This window comes from Glarea lozoyensis (genome assembly GCF_000409485.1).
Source record: "Glarea lozoyensis ATCC 20868 chromosome Unknown GLAREA7, whole genome shotgun sequence".
Classification (NCBI taxonomy): Eukaryota; Fungi; Ascomycota; class Leotiomycetes; order Helotiales; family Helotiaceae; genus Glarea; species Glarea lozoyensis.
The window spans coordinates 2,569,656-2,586,760 of NW_007361002.1; the positions used below are offsets into that span (position 1 = coordinate 2,569,656).

The 17,105-nt window shown below is 47.4% G+C and overlaps 3 protein-coding genes across 3 annotated transcripts; all 3 read right to left on the minus strand.

Moving 5' to 3' along the window:
• Positions 1-957: 957 nt before the first annotated feature.
• On the minus strand, positions 958-2,176 carry GLAREA_02016 (uncharacterized protein; the record flags this gene model as incomplete). The annotated part of the gene is made up of 2 exons (XM_008089232.1): positions 958-1,230; positions 1,283-2,176. The coding sequence occupies 2 exons, from the start codon at positions 2,174-2,176 to the stop codon at positions 958-960; spliced, it is 1,167 nt and encodes a 388-aa protein (XP_008087423.1).
• A 1,157-nt stretch (positions 2,177-3,333) lies between these two features.
• GLAREA_02017 (Regulator of G-protein signaling, RGS) lies at positions 3,334-5,728 on the minus strand (the record flags this gene model as incomplete). Its single annotated transcript, XM_008089233.1, has 3 exons — positions 3,334-3,468; positions 3,517-4,896; positions 4,955-5,728. The coding sequence occupies 3 exons, from the start codon at positions 5,726-5,728 to the stop codon at positions 3,334-3,336; spliced, it is 2,289 nt and encodes a 762-aa protein (XP_008087424.1).
• Positions 5,729-15,661: 9,933 nt separating this feature from the next.
• GLAREA_02018 (uncharacterized protein) lies at positions 15,662-16,980 on the minus strand (the record flags this gene model as incomplete). The annotated part of the gene is made up of 2 exons (XM_008089234.1): positions 15,662-16,318; positions 16,390-16,980. The coding sequence occupies 2 exons, from the start codon at positions 16,978-16,980 to the stop codon at positions 15,662-15,664; spliced, it is 1,248 nt and encodes a 415-aa protein (XP_008087425.1).
• Between the last annotated feature and the right edge of the window lie 125 nt (positions 16,981-17,105).

The following is a 17,105-nucleotide window of genomic DNA, read 5'->3' on the forward strand; positions in this document are numbered from 1 at the left end:
GTTGGCGACGAATCGCTACGGCTAGACATTCTATTTCATCCTAATGTTTAATTTTGAGGCCTTGTAGGTTTAGTAGATTAGTTTCGCTTCAGATTACTTCCGTGCGGATGAAGTTACGACATCTTTTACTGTCGTGACACAGATCACTTACTCTAGAGAGAACTATTGGCTCCATGTTGTCTTTCTGTAAATAATGAGAATGGTAATTCTTATTTTAGCTTGTGGCTTAGTGGTACCATGATGTATTTCCACGTTCTGGAAGCTAGAAATCACTTCTGTAGGGGAGTAGAAAAGACGCAGGATACAGCATCTACTTTAGTCCCTTGATTAAGATTCTAGATTTTCTAGTATTTGGTTCCGAGAGCATCTCAAACCTCCAAGCTCGAGCGAGGACTTTGAGACATTCAGATCCTTAGTATAACGACAACCACAAGACTCACAATTCTTTTGTATTTTCTGCTGGACGAAAAAGATTGAAGAAGTGTGTTCCACATTATTGAAATCATACATGGCACCTGACCAATCTTGTAAGTCCAGCTCCAATCCCTGAATTTCAAGAAGAAGGTAAACTCGGTATGAGTATAGTGTTGAAGGAGAATGAAGATGCTGACGAGGCACTATTAAGCATGTCGGACTTGCTGTTCCGATGTTAGAGTTCATGGCATCACTTCACATACCATCCAAAACCCCTTAGATAATTTTCAAAATAAATAAAATTAAATAACCCTACTTCCAAGTACACTTTCCAAAGACCTTTCCCCCTTTTGATCCTCACCCCTCACCATGATCACGCATCTCTAATGCAATGAACGGAAACCCAAAAGGAAACAAAGAAAAAAGTCCCAAAAAAAAATCCCTAATTCCCATCCCTAAGAAATCTACAACAACGTTCACCCATCAGAGAAAATTAAAGACTAAGAGACCATGACACAAGGAAATGCAAGTCAACACATCCGATTACAATAAGTAAAGAGCACCCATGGCGGCACCCAGGACCCAGTTGACAGCCATCCCCACGCTCGCGGCACCAGTGAACTGTGCTGGAGCAGACGTCTTGACGGCGGTGCCGGCGTTGTTGCCGACGTTGGCGACGGCTGGTGGTGCGTCGGCGGCAGCGCTTCCAGCGTTGGCGGAGGCACCGTTGTTACCTGCGACGGCGACGACGGCTGGAGGAGCTGGTGGTGCTGGTGGAGCTGGTGGAGATGGTGGGCTGGTTGGCTTGGAGTTGTCCTGTTGAGGTCATTAGTATGTTTTCATGAATGAGAGATGGAATGGAGCTTACGTGGACGACAGTGCATGGGCAGTCGGTGATGGTAACGTATCCGGCAGTCTTGACTGGATAGTCCTTTCCGTTCTGGTGGATGGTGGTTGGCTCCGGGCAGTAGGTGGTCAAGACAGTCACGATCTCAGTGTAAGTACCATTCTTGGGCCACCAATCGCCGTGGTGCTCTTTGTCGCCGCCATGGTGTTCGTGGCCCGCTTCTTCGACCGCGGCCTCGTTGATGGATCCATCGGCATTGTAGATGTTGATAGATGGAGAAGCATCGACAGCGACAGCGACGTTCTGGTCGTTGGTTTGAGTGACGTTGGCTCCGTTACCATTTCCGTTATCTTTTCCGTTGTCGTTACCAACGCCGTTTGCGACATCTGGGGAGTGCTTGCGGGAATTGTCGGTTTCGGTGAGGTTGACATCTGGAGAGTTCCATTTCAGGTCGTTTTGAGAGTAATCTTGGTTTTGTGAGTTGTCGTTTTGGCTGTTGATTTGAATCGTTGGGTGCCAGCCATGGTGCCAGCAGCTACACCCGTGATGCCAGTAGTTCCCAAGAACCCAGCCTTGAGGGCATCCGCCTTCACATTCAGCGGGAATGGGGTCTTCGATAATGTCCTCATTACCAGCGTTGTTGCCAAACTCCTCGCCATCCCCCGGAATACCAGTTGTGCCTCCGTTGTTCTCATCTCCGCCATTCAAGATCCCATCATCGATTGGAAGAATGTCCCCAACGTCAACGTCCAGGAGTCCATCACCAATAGGAGGGTCCTCGACACCTTCTTCAACACCACCATCTTCCGGCAGAATTGGATCGGCTCCCTCCTCGGGTAGAACTTGAGCTCTTGGAATGGCCGAAACCAAACTGGCGCCCAAAGCCAAGACGGCAATGGTGCTGGAGAATCTCATCTTGAGAGAAGATGCAAGTAGCGTAGAGTTAAACGAATGTGTGATAGTCAAAGACCAAGGGATCAAACGAATGGACTGGGCAACAAGAAAATTTGGAGTGCAACACTGAAGATTTCTCGTTGATGGAGGAGCGGATTATGAACTTGAGCAGGAAGAAGTATCTGATATAAAGAAGAGAAGAACTTCCATCCCTTCGCCCCGGCCCCGTAGATATACCAATTTCGCGTCTTTGAAGCCCCATTCTCCATCCATCGCATGTTGAACAAATGAGATGCTGAAAACGCCGCAGTTTACATGCCGGGACAAAGAGTACATGCCAATGCTCACCAAATGAAAACAGCTCCCAGCAAGGAAAAGCTTCCTAGATCTGCGATCTCATTTCTCCAGCCGTACACTACTCTCAAAAAGTATTCTGGGAATGGTTGCGGCTGCTCGAGGAATGCGGCCACATGTCGCAGCAAGCGCAAGTTTGGGGAAATGGTGGTCAGCCCCGCATTCTTTCGTTCGAAACGCCAAGCAGAATAGGACATTCTTGTGGTATATGAATCAAAACAAAAGTCACATTCGCGCCGGTTTATGGCAGATTGCTAGAATTTTGATGCCTTTCTTTTAATGTGGTAGTGGTCTTTAGCTACAGCTCCGTAAACATCAACCTCGAGTGAACTTCAAACTCACCGAGTCAGCACCAATACAGAGCCAACCCAAACTTCCACGCATGCTCAATCGAGAATCCTCTTTTTTGAACATCCTGCCCACCCAATGCCCCTCTTTCGAAAACCGCCACCTTCAGTAGGAAGCTAAAATGTACGCAAATGAAGCGGAGTATCCTTTCTATTGATCATCTTATGACCGAACCGAACGCCAGAAATGCAATATACACAAGCAGGAGAGAGTATCCGGTATGAGAACCGCCATATGCAACGTATCAAGCCACAGCCAGGACATTATATCATTAAGTGGCTCGATGTCGGAACGTCGAAACAACGTGGGGAATCTATGCAGGCGCTAAAACACATTATCTCCATTTATCGAAGAATCGTAAAATGTCGGATTCGAAATAACTGATGTCGAAGAATGACTGATTGGTCGTCCAGAGATCGACCGAGGTGGAAGAAAAAAACTTTTGTGTTGTGCTATTCCTCATCATTTGAGAAGGCTCATCGGTTCGACCTGCTCATGCTCCGTTCGGGAAGGTGCATGCCTTCTTTGAATCTTCCAGCGAGGGAGTCGAAGTCATAGTTCTTGAGCGTTTGTTCGTACTTGGAGCTTTTCATGAATTTAGGTACAGAGTCCTGCTTGAATATTAGTTGCAGCTTCCAACGACATGAAGGGATACGTACGCTAGCCATGAGCTTGAAGACCGACGCTTGAGCTTCCTGGAAAAGATCGGTGACTTCAATCAAACTGTCGATCATCGCAGCATCTTGACCTACAGCCTTGGTCATCCTTGTAGCTAGCTGGTTGCGTAGAAGATGGTCGATGTTCAATTCGCAAGGAGATCCTGGAGCCAGAAAAGCATTGTAAATACCATACGCTGAAGCCATCGTCTCCTTGACTGAATCTAGGCTCTGTCCGGATGTACCTCTGCTGCTACTTGCCCTGCTAGGAGAGTTGGCCTTGATGGCTAACCGGCAAGAAGCTAGGAACTCATCCACATCCAAGTAGAATGACAGATTCTCCTCGCAATGCGTGTCCCGGAGGTTTTCTCTGAAGAGAAGTCTCAATGCAGCGTCGTTCAAGATTTTTTCTAATTTCTGTGTGTTGGAATCGCGATTCACACCACCAGGTCGTGTAATTTGAGTGGTACCCTCGCTTTCGGATGTTCGCTCTCTATTATTCATGCTAAGAACGTCCTTACCCTTCTGCGAGAGCTGGTAAATCGCGTGCTTCGTTGGTTGAAATCTCACTTTCTCTTCCTTTTCCTGTCCTGTTTGTGCTAGATAGACTCTATCTGCCTGCACACACCATATCAAGTCCTGCTCCAAAAATAGAGTTGCCATTTCCGTAGTTTCTCGTCGGTCAACCGTGGTGCAGCAGTCCATCAACCAGTCTGTAGCGGCCTTACCGGTGAAGGTTTGGTAAACTACTCTTGGTGGCGATCCAACTTTGCGTTCGCTAGCCATACGAACACCCGCGATTCCGTCCTTGTATTCGCTCAAAGAGTCAGAATCTGCAGAACTAGTGCTGCTCTTTACATTGGGACCATTAGTACCGACAAACCGGCGGAAAATTACTTCGATAGTACTGCGATCTGAAGAAAGCTTGTCCGTTGCTAAATCTCTCTCAAGAATCACCAGCCGCATGGTATTGCGGGGAGAGCTGATAAGTTCCATGACGTGCTTCTGCTGAATTCCATTTCTTGCACAGAACCGTTCCAGCACATGTATGCCTTTGGGGGTCAATTGCCAGACAGAACTCTTCATGGTGAACTCTTTGGCCTGCTTGCCATCGGCCGACTCTACGAACCTAGCATCCAGAAATCGCTGACATACCGACCTTGCCATCTCACGAGCCATTGAAAATGTTGTAGTGGTCGTCGTGGTCACGATGCGTGACGGGTCTTTAGGATCCGGCATACGGTTCGATTGGGAGAATTTGAGGGAGCCAAGATTGTTAATCGCCTCTTCTGATATGAACGAATGATCGACTCTCGTTAATCGAACACGGTGTGGTGCTAATGGCAGACTAACAACCAGAGTGGAAAACAGATCTTTGAAATCCTAAAAGAGGTTAGCCATCAATTGGTACATGAAAAGTAAGTTGTCCGCCATGTCCTACCCTGGTGAATGGCCTGTCATCCGAGGTCATGCGCAACAAGCGCGAGGATGTTTGATGCATCTTGTTGTGACTTGGTTTGGGTACCGTTGATCTGGGTTGGGCTGTCTCGCTGCTGGTATTGGTGTACGCCTGTGAGGGCGGGTTCGTTTCGGATAGAGACAGACTTGGATTGGTAGAGTTGACGGTTTGCGTGCTAGCCAAAGAGCCCGAGGTGGTGGGTGTCCGAGAATTGGGCGAGACTGATCTCAATGTTTCCCGTGAACTTGGGGATCGAGGGCTGGTACGACTAGGCGAGGTCGAGCTGGGTGAACTCTGCGCCGAGAGATATAGACTGCCAGACGAGGGTTGTGTCCGCAGGGTCGGCTCTGATAGACTTGCGAGTGCACTCGAGGTCTTCTCGCGAGCCAGTGTAGCAAAGTTGAAGATCGAGGGCCGATTGCCTTTGGTCGAGCTGGTGGAGAGAGATGACTGCCGATGTTTGTAGTTCGTTCGTATCGACTTTACGGTATTCGGCGACGGGATGAACGAGGTGATGGACTCGGAATGCAATGGCGGTTTGCTCGCGGGTGGTTTTGTAATTGAGATCTGGGATTGTGTTTGCGGTTGTGGTTCTGGAGGAGGGGTCGACAGTTGAGCGACCAGAGCATCCACGGGCGTCGGTGCGGAGAGAGGGAGAGTCTGCGAGTGAAGGTGAGGTTGAAGATGAGGTTGAAGATGGGAGTGAGGTGCGGGAAGTTGCGAGAGTGAAGGTGGACTAGTTGCGGCAGTCGCCATATGCTTTGACTGTTCTGGCCGATCCGAATTCCGTCGTGCTTTCCACCCTTTTCCCTTGCAAACAATCCAATAGCGAAGCTAGTCGCTCCCAATCCAGTAGCGGGCGGAAGTGCACAGGTCTAGGAGACTAGAGACTAGAGACTAGAGATTGGGACAGGAGAGTAGACGGGCTAACAGGCTAAAGACTACAAGTATGTCTGATATGGGCAAGGAGCAAGGAGTTAGGAGCAAGGAGGCTAGGAGCGTGTTTCCAGTGAATCAGTCGTCGGTGGCCTGGGGTGCGAATGCCGCTCGAGATGGCCGACTGGCAACTGCGAGGAGGGGACTTAGAGAGGGACTTGGGAGAGAGCGGAGCAGGGGACTCGAAGGCTAGTCCGGCGCGGAGTGGATCGGTGGAGAGCGAGTGTTTTCGACGTGTGTGTCAGATCGGTAGCGTGAAAGGGACGTCGATTACTTCGTTTCTGGATCGCACGTCGTGTCGACGGTCTGCGAGACTGCGAGTATGGGGGAGATTAAGAAGAACGTTGGAGGAGAGACAAGGCGTAAGGTGGTTAGGTTATGGTTTGGGGGATTTCTGGGAGTGCAGATGGGAGCAGGTGGGAGGATGGGCTGGGCTGGTAGGGTCCTAGGCGAAGAGGCGAGGTACAGGTCGCCAGCGCGAGTTACTGTAATCATGTAATATTGAGGTGCAATTACGGAGGAGCTGGGCAGGTTACAGGACTGACAACCTACAGCTTCTGGCACACATAATTACGAAGTAGCTTTATTACAAAGACAATTAATACCAAGTAATAATAACACAGTACCAAGCAAGTACAGTACCCGTACCTCATAGGCTCGAGGCAGGGGGGCCGCCTCAACGTGCTGTGTGCGTGGTCTTGCACGGGCACCAACAGGCACCGCTCTCCACTTCCTGCTGCTTTACGATGGGCCACGGCCACGGCCACGCTGCAAGCAGAAACTGCACTGCACTGCTTCAAAGAGCTAAAGGAGAAGCACGTGCCAAGGAACAAAGAAAGCCCTCCGTCCCGCGTAGCCAGCGGCAATTCTGCCCAAAGAAGAATACCAACCATACCACGTACAGCCGCTTTGGGACAAGCGGCCACCACCGTGCTGATCTCTTTCACCCGCGTGGCTCCAGGGTGACAAAGCATGGCAGCGACGTGTGAAAGAGTGAAAAAGTGCAGGCAAAGAACAAAGCGGAAAGGATTGGCAGTGCGCTCGCTGCACAGTGAACACGCTTGGTTGCCGTGTCGTGTGGGTGGACTTCCGGAGTCTAGTCTCGTCTCGTTCTAGTCGAACCTGCACCCACCTCTCTAGGTCGCTGCCCATAGAAGCGGCACTGCTGCAGAGCATCTGTGGCTTTTTCACTCCGCCGTCCAACCTGCGCACCTCGTGGGAGCAAAGCGTGGGCAATACCCCTGACCGATCTCTGTTCGCTCGTGGCAACAAGGATGTGAGCACGTGAGCCAGCGCGTTGCGGAATAATGCAAAATGCTTGTAGTGACTGAATCTCGGCCAATCATCACAGCAGTGGACCATGTGCGTCCCCAGCCTGGCGCCAGAACATCCCAGCCATATCAACGAATCTGTCCCGTTTCATGTCGAGCGGCCACGGCTACGGCCACCGCACACTCTGCCTGCATTATTCTCACCAACCATTACCACTGAGGTCAACTTCCCAATGCCAACACGGTCCTATACAGTCGAGCAGTCCTGTCTTGCGGCCTCTGCCCCTGCCATGTCGGCCGAAGTAATATGAACCGAAGTACTTGGATACCTGGTAGAGCCATCGGCCGTGGATGTTAATCTCGGTAGCGGCGGCTTGAATTGAAACAAAGTCACCGGAGATCGTGGGAAAATCACCCATGGCAGAAACTTTTCTTGGTCCAGGACGAACTGCGGTGAGCTGTCTTAGTCAGGATCATCCTAGAACCCATAAGGCTTCGGTCGTGATACCGCTTATAACATGGTAGCCTAGCCAGTAGGGATCACGGCTTAACTGTGGATCTCATACGAGTGATCAATGTTTCAATGCTTCGGTGGGACGACTCACGATGTGTTGATATCTGATAGCACGTAAATGATAAAGATCGTACTCGTACAGTATCAGATGTTACCCATTTTCTGTAATAATTGATCAACGCCATACTTCCAAGCAAGCCACGCATGAAATTACTGCTGCTGTGAAACGGTCAGTCGTCTTTTACCTTGTTACACGACCGAGCTCCACATGAGGGTGGGTAGCAGTACACCATTGTACATATGCCATATAGTCCATATGAGGAGGTCGGTCAAATGCTTCTCATTACGATTGTTCGCAAAGGAAAGGGATGCGGTGCGGCGTCTGCGCGTCTGTTTCGTGTATTTTCGGATACTGTATCTTGGTGTATTTAGATCAGTGTCGACTTTCCTCTTCTCAGTGAAGCAACCAGAAGCGAGACATTCTATTTCGAGCTTGTAAATAACCAGACTCGTACTTTTTGCTCGATGGGCGGCAAATCTCGGAACTTCACTACCAAATCTTCAAATTGACTTCAGTTGATTGAAAAGAGTAATTGATATGGCAAGAAGTCACTATATGCAGGTCTTGTATCATCACTTATAAACTTATAAAGACAGATCCATGAAGAGCGCAATGCAAGACAACATGTCGATCAGATCTGAGATCACTCTATCCCACACGTGTGAACGAGAGATAGTCATAAAGGATAGAAGAGAAGATCTGCGGGCTTGCTTCCCCGGGCACCTTGAGAGAAAATATTTCCGAAAGCGTAAAGATTGATGCCGGTCATCTTATTTGCATTCGGCAGCTTCTTCCTTTCAGCTCGCCACAAAAAGCCCCAACATAAGACAGCGACGAACTCATGCAGAAAATATATCTTACCTTGGAACTACCTGTGTTGATGATTTATGGTCGAATAATAGTCGGTACGCCGTCAAACGGGAAGAGATCTCGGGTTTTCCAAATGGCGCTCAATATTCGAGAAGGTCTACGATGATAGGATGGACAACCGCATGAATGTTCTTTTAGTGTTCCATCCGGTAGCACAGATCGAGTTACTCCTGCCACGAGGGTTCATGTTTTAGTTGTTGGATTGGCGGAGTATGGTCTTACAAACCTTGTCCTTCGAACGATCCACGTTTCGAAAGTACGCAAAAAGCGATCGCATCTGCCGGGCGCGTCCTAAGACCGATGGGAATATAAAGGTCGATCCGGGGTCCATATCAGTCATAAACTAGTATGAAGTTTTGCATCGACATCACATCGCCGGTAAGCTCACACCGTAAGTCTTACATCTAACCACAGTTACTAAACGCGAGGTGGATTGATTGAATGCGGGTGTAATTCACAGTCATGTTGTTTGAGCAACCAAACACGCTGTGAGAATTGTCAGTTTGTCATTTATGAAATTTTGGTGAGCGATGGCTGTACATTTCCGGCATGCATTCATGCCCGTACAGGTAGTGGTGAGCGTGGTGAAATGCTCCACGCATGAGGCATTGAAGTGGCCTAATTTTTCATAGGCGCTCGTTCAAGGGAGATATGCGGAAGAGACACACATATCATCACTGCCGTGTCGATCCGTCAGCAATTGTGGTTGATGTTTGATAACTTGCTAGTGATGATGTACTCGTACGTGTCCACGCCATCGGAAAATGATCATTGGTGGTTTCAGCCGATAAAGAAAGCCTCCGCGAGCGCCGCGGGGTTCGACAGGGAGCGAAAGATGATGGCGGTCTTGAATCCGAAAGAGCCTCAATACTCTAGAAACAGTAAGCGGCAATAATAAGAAGATGACCTAATACTTATAGTCAAATAAATGGAAGCAAACAATTTAATTCCGAAAGACGGGACTGCGAGGCTTCAGTTGTGGTGTGAATGACACCAACCCCTCACTCCCACCAACAAGCAAAAGCAGCGTCGCATCTTTTCTCCCACGTTTTTCTCTTTTCTGCCTACATCGCTAGCCTGGCGTTGTCCCAAGCCTTGCTACATATCCCGTTCGAGGTTGGTCAGGCCATGCCATGTACGCAGTAATAATAAGTCAGGCCACATGGCAAACGGAAATGCGTCTGAGTAGCACTAACAGTGACTAGCGCTCGTTTTACCTACACTTTCCCGCACCATAATTCGGGAAAACATACGTAAAATAGACATACCCGTCTTCAGGTAAGACCTTCCAGACAGAGCCAGAGTATTATTAATGGCTTGCCGATGTTGTTTTGAGGGGAAGAGAATGATTTTCAGGTAGCTCCCAAAATATTGGGGCTGACAGCCAATTCTAGAAATCGGTAGATTCATCATTTCCACGTGGCAGCTGGTCCGTCGCGTTTTTGGTCTCAGCCCTGTGTATGGAAAGACATCCCATTTTAGGCGCTAAATTATTTTCCACCAGTACAGTCGACAAATCTACTGAGACAGACAAGCCTCGTTATCTTCATCCCGTTCGTAAGGTAGTTTTGATAGCCTTAGAATAATGTCGATAAGCATGATCTCACAGCAAAGCCGCCGGATATGAAGACTCACAAGGGTACCTCCGTAGAGCGGGCGAAGATCTCCGTGAGTTCGTAAATGCCACATGGCGCTCGCGGCGGACTGGATGGAATGAGGATAGGGCGAGATGATCAGTTGGCCAATGTTACCACAACAATCAATAATTGAGTGCAAAGGGAAAGTGGACATGACAATCACCACATTCGAAAGACGGTGAAGCGTGGCGAATCAATCAGAATACTGTCAGAGTGTAAGAGGAAAAAGAAAAGGTTGGTTGATGCCGTAGATCAGCCAGGTTGCATTCTCAATCTTTAAAGTGTCCAATGGCGAACCAAACCCGTACTTTCAAAGAGTGATTGCGTATGTCTGAGATGAGTGACCACTTAATTAATTCAAATTTGTTGTCGAGCTACTGCTAGTCGGCCACCAGCTACGGAAAGTGATAAATGGTTGGGAATGAATCTAATCATGCTAATTGAACTGAAACAGGTGCTAACAGAGGACAGCATTGTCATTTCGGGTAATCAATCGCACTCAACGCAGGAGGTGACATATCTCAAAAGACTGATGATTTAAAAATTTGTCGGCTGACATGTATGCAACATTGCAAGACGAGAAATAAGAATGTTCCATGGACCTTCTCGAACGATTTTGTCAAATGCTCCGAGACCGGGTTTGGCATAAGCGAAAGTGGTTTGCTCCTTCCCGTTTGCTCCTTCCCGGCGTCGATGAGACGTGATCTTCGCTCCACTCGTCACATCTTGACCTCAACTCGCCTCATCTCAACGTCTCACATGGATCTTGGGTACAATCTCCGAAAGTTACTGGAAGATGGCCACGTGTGAAAGGCGCCTCTTCCAAGACAACGGTGGTTCAACAGGAACCCGTCGTTGGTAGCCCCTATACCACAAGTTGACTTCTTGACTACGCGAACTCGAAAGCCCGCATCGTCCAGTCAATAGGAACCTATCGTCTGGCAGCAAGGAAAGGGGAAGGAATAATGAATTTACTAATATATCGGGATTCAACACTCCCCTTTGTGGAAAATTTCTAGAACGTTTCAGCTCTCGCTTCGGTTGGCATTCAAACCCCTTTAAAAATATTTCCCCCTTGAGCTTCATGTTGTTAATAACATTTACAGCAGGGACATCAAGCCACTTTCTGCTGATCCCTTGGATCAACTTGTCCCAGCTCCCAGCCCGGCTTCCCAACTTTCGGAGACCCTGGACGACATGCTGTATTTTTGTGCACATGTTTATTCCGCTTGGGACGTCCCGCCTTCTCGTGCCACAAAGTAGCATGAGAGTTAAAAAAAGACACGGCGTGATTTCAATCCGCGAATTCACAGGACAAACAGAACGCCTTTTCAGCTTCGGGCTTTACTATCGTTGACTAATTTTCCTTCTTATGTCCTCCTTTTATCATTTTGATTCGCGCTTCAGTGTATGTTCTTTGAATCTCCTGATGTTAGGTGGACCGATTCTAGTTCTAGGTCCTCCCAGAATGCATTTTTTTTGCTGCACCCCAACCGCCCAAGTGTCTCACACGACGTCAGTGTTGTGCAGCTATTTCTAAAAACAGCGTGGCCCTTCCCAGCTCGTTGGTTCCTTGACGGTATCCTGCAGAAGCCTTTCCAATGGGGGTGGTCGACGCGGATAGCAAGAGAAATAGCCACGAGGCAAACGGCCAACCACCACATGTGCCCTCGTGCTGCCACCGTAACCGGAGATGCCGCAGGCCGTGATGATAATTGGAAAGTTCCACGAGGCAGCGTGTCTTGCCGCATGCAATAATATCCCTTCTCGCGTTGGTGTCGCGCCAGGTTGTGCTTTGCACATCTATCCACGAACCTGTGTTCAGAGACAGCGAGTTATACAGACGGCTTGCTGTACGAGGGTGGGAACGTCTCTGATTGGGACTGCCTGCTCAGTGGCACATTGGAGGTTCAAATGGCGGTGTTGGAGATGTTATTGGCCAAAGAGGTTATGGTCGTGTGGAATTTGCGGCGAAGCATAAACTTTATTACGTGCCTTTTTGGAACCTTAATGAAGTATCTTTTTCCGACCCTCCGTAAATTCTGATATTCTGAGACAAGTGCCTCATTTCGGTGAGAAGTATATCTAAAGGTTCCGAGATCTCGCAAGTAGTCAGCTCATCAGTAGTTGGAGACCCTTCATTTGGGTGTGTCTTTCCACAAAATTCGAAACAGATCTAGGTTTCTTTTCTTTGTGAGATCCAAATGGATGAGGGCCTTTCATGTCAATTAACGCAATAACCCTAACACCAGCAGTGATATTTACTACTTTCAGAACACAAGAGAGCACGAACGCTAAGCATCAGAGCATGCCTGCATGTTTTCGACGTTGACAAGGATAATATACTATTTTCAAATAGCCAGATCAATTGTCAAACGGCAGTGTTCACTTCTTACATGAAATTCTACAATTTTCATCGCAAGATCACCTCGAGAAGATTTTCAAGCTCTGATTTGCTCGTAATCACAAACCAATATATCTTACAACTATATCAGCTCAACCCGCGACAATTAGCATCACCAATACTCTAGTTACAGTCAGACGAAACATCTGTATCGGGCCTTCGTCTGAGATTTTGCGCCTCTTCTCTGCCACGTTCTGCTGGGATTACTCATGCGTTTCGTTCGGTTGCGTGTAAGCGAGCCTCCCCCCTTTTTCACGTAAGCTTTACGGCGATTTTCGACTATGCTTACTTCATTTCGTATCTTGACTGATATACTTCAACTGATGGGATATTTCGGCTTTGAGAAGGTCACATTTTCAGCCAAGTGATTGCTGGATTAGTCGAATGGTAGATTTGCTGTGAGAAGAAGCTTGGTGAAGTTGCGTTGGTGGACTTGTGGTGGATGATGTCTCTGCAACTCTATTCGCTGATCCAGATTCAGCTACATGTCGGACATCAAGATGTTAATAAGGAGCGTTACATCGCTAACCTACAGCTTCGTGTTCTTGAATGACTAAATCTCTAAAAATACTCTATTTTCTGGAATCGGGGTACAGGCAGCGCCGACCTTTTTGCATGCTTTTCTACAGAACACATGCTGCCATCACATCCCGTACTTTCTAATCACAATTAATTATAATGCTGTATAACAACACGTCTTGCGGTATTGATTGGAATCCATGAATGCCAATGGAATCGGAAAAATACCAAATGCCATTTCATAAAGTTGTGTAGAGAATTGATTTTGTCAAGAGTTTTAGGGAAGTGAATGTGTGCGATATGCAACAAAAGTTCCTATTTACCATGGAGAAATAATGAGTTTCAATGATTAATCCAAAGTGAATATAGTCCAAGATACTTATTTGACTGGTTCTTCGGAAGAGCTTTCTCATATCCAGGTTGAAAGAGTTTCTGATGAGACATGTTAAAATTGTTAAAGATGACCCAACTTCTAAGACTTATTAGCCTTTTCCGAGTTAGGAAAATTGAGAGTGAGCATGTGAGACGGAGTCATTGGGTAGTTCAATGATACCAAAGATGATGGGATGATAATTTCCAAGTCACGATTTGGCTGGTCGGTTGAAGTTATTCGGAAACAAGAATCTGCAAACTTTTGAAAAGGGATATTTTTAGCCTAATAAATCAATCTCAAATATTTCAAGTCTGGCTAAACCCTTCGGGACATGAGCTGCATCAAGATAGAGAGTGACTGGGTAGGGGTTTAATTATCATGGCAATTCAAAGTAAGAATTTTTAACACAAACTCGCCATAAGCTCCTGGAGGTGGAGATCAAGATCACTAGAGTAGATAAAACAAGTATCGAGAATTACAGTAACCAAGTAGAGTTTGAAAATATCTAAGGCGTTAACAATCATCGGTCCTAAAAGGATATTACTCCGATTTTCCTCGTCATCGAGCCCAAATTTACGGAACTATCCATCTTTGACTGTCACAAGAACACATTCTGAGGGTTCGAGAAACCTAAACTCGACTCCGGTAAGCATGACACTTACCTAAGTTTTAGACCGAAATGACCGTAAACTCCCTGGTTATGACTCAAGGCTATCTCATTTAGAGTAGTAACAACGTGAGAGCCCGATGTTTTATAATTCATTTGTTGAAAACCGCAATGATAATCAGCACCATTCAGTAGCTTGAGGTATAGGTAAATGAGTTCAATGAAACCGAAACATTCAGTAACTGCAATTTCATGCTGTTCTGGCGAATAAGCGCTATGGTTACCTCTCGTCTAAGGCGTAGACTGTAGTCGAGTTATTCGTCACCCTTCAACATTGTTTCCCCGGAAGATTTCGGCAATTTAGAAGTTGTAGACATTGCAAATGAGTAGAAGTGAGTAGAAATGTTGTCAGGTAACATGACTTTACCAGATATGACAGAGAAGTGAAATGAATAAGGGTATAAGCAAACGTGTCTTCTGTTGTAGCCCTTGAATGTTAAAGACCCTCTATATGGCATGAAACTTAATAGAACAGGTCAAAGTCGAGAAGCACTTTGTCCCATCCGTGTGGAGGGTAGTTTTGGAGCTGAAAGACAGGCGTTACAATTCAAAATCACTCCCGAGCAAGCGAACAAGAGAGTAGAAGCCTGTTTGGCTCTCTAAATATTTGGCGTGGATATCGGTAAGTCAAGTAAGTGCCTGTAAAATTACAAATTACCACATATGGTGACAGCAATAATTAAACATAATCCAAGAAGGTTGAAGACGTGAAGAAATGGATAAGACCTACATTTTGGAAGGTAGTTTGTTGTAGATCTGCTGAGCACAATCAGTTTTCGATCAAGCGAGCCTTCGACTATTAGCTGCTAGGAAGTATCGCATTCAACTAGGACTGCCTGTCCGTAGCTCACTTTACTAACCTGTCACCAAATCTTACTGTGCTTCACATTCACGTATCAACAATTTCAGTTCACCCTTGCTACATCCCAACAAGCACTCTGTAGACAATGCGACTTTAAGTTGGTTCGACTTTCGATTGCATTTAAGGCCGCTTGGCGATTTGGCTACCTCATAACACGTCAGACTACAGATATGCTGTAAATCCATAGCTTTCAATTGGCTTGACAGTTCGTTCGCCACGGCCTATGGAAACATTCGCTGGATGGCGCTTGTCAAAGTACGAGAAACTACCAGCCTACTAACGCATTCCACACATAAAGTTTGAATTTCTCCTTGTGAAGTAGAATTTGGTGGCTCAAGTTCGTCTCGGGCATGCGAGCCGTTTGGACATTGAAAGCCTTCAACACGACTTCCCATATTTTCCGTCAACGACGGAGTCTCACCGCAATGGAGAACGCCACTTTCATTCTCCACCTACTAGTGTGTATTTCCAAGCTTAAAGTGAGCTGCCTACCACAATCATTTTGAATTGGATATCATAGCCCGGACATTTTTTGTCCGAAACGCCTGACGCCTTGCCAGTATAAATTTATGTTGTTAGACAACCATAGGACCAGAATCTCTCCGCCACCCCTTGCTCCTCATATTTTCTTCAATAGATTTCCAAATGCCTTCCACAATTTCGCGATCTCGCCATCGGCTCGCATGACTGGCTCCTTGACTCCATTTTTCAACCTGCGCTGCTAAAACACCACGACCCCATCCTTTGACCGTAGGCGGCAGCTGGTCGCCTCTCCATCCTAGGTAGACGCCCAATGTATGTCTGAATAACTCGGTGGGCTCCTGCCACTTGTAGCTCTTGAATTGCCAAACCTGACCAGTCGTGAAAACGGCAACCACCCTAGACCAGTATTCAGGCTTGAATTGCTCAGGGGTATCTACAATAATGAAGCGCATGGGACGAGCAGGATCAATGCCAGGGAGGAGGCGAGTGATGTGCAGAATAGAGGCGGAAGAACTTGACGTGGCGCTAGACGATTCAGGTGGAATATAGACCCCATTTTCCATAAACGACTTGATATTCGACATACGGAGAAGGGACGAGGCTGACGGCGAAAGAAGGATAATAGGGTCGGGTCGTCTAACTGGCGCTTTTGGATGCTGAGCTAGCGTTGTATTTTTCGCAGCTTGAGCAGCTTGTGCGGCTTTTCGGGCAGTGAAAGGTGCCGCCATCTTTCGGACATGAGAGAAATCCTACAACAACAACAGTGTTAGCCACATCCCTCAGCTCAGTAGAATGGACAGCCATAACCGTGGCATCTTACGGTTGGCTTGATCCCACGCAGAACACTATTGCGGTCACCCATCCGCCTCTCTCCATTGTATATCTCTTGGAGTCTCGGGTCAATGTCTTTTCCCTGTCGTCCTGCGAGACCACTTGTAACAGGCGCAATTCCGCCTGCTGCGCCAGACGCGACTTGCGCCGAAGCTAGAGCAGCTGAAGTATCGGCCGGCAAGGCCTTGATATACTCGCTCTCTTCTGTTCCACCTTCCAGATAGGTCGTCAAATCGATACGTTCAACATATGACAGCCCCTCCACCAGTTCGCTCGTACTCCCAGCCTCAGTCAACTCCGCATTCAAGGCTTGTACCCCAGCATTGTATTCCGAAGGAGTGGTATCCTTCTTTAACCAAGCAAAGTATATACTCCGAAGATTCACAGGTTTGCCTTTCGATATAAAACGCGTCGGTGTAGAAAGTGGAAGTGACAGCTGGACTGGCGACGTAAAGTGAAGGAATGCGGCTGTTGCGAGGCTCGAATTGGTTATCGCGTCGGCGCTAGCTGTGGGTATACAGGGGCTATCTGAAGAGATTGCTTGCCTGAGTAGGACTAACGGATCTTGCGAAGAATTCATTGTGGCTTCTTGGAGTTGCGACAGCTTAGTTGTAGGATAAAGCCGTGAAGTGAAGCGGAAAGGTGTTATGTACGACCGACGGGAGCTACCATCAACGCAATCACCAAATCACGTGTCGTATTGAT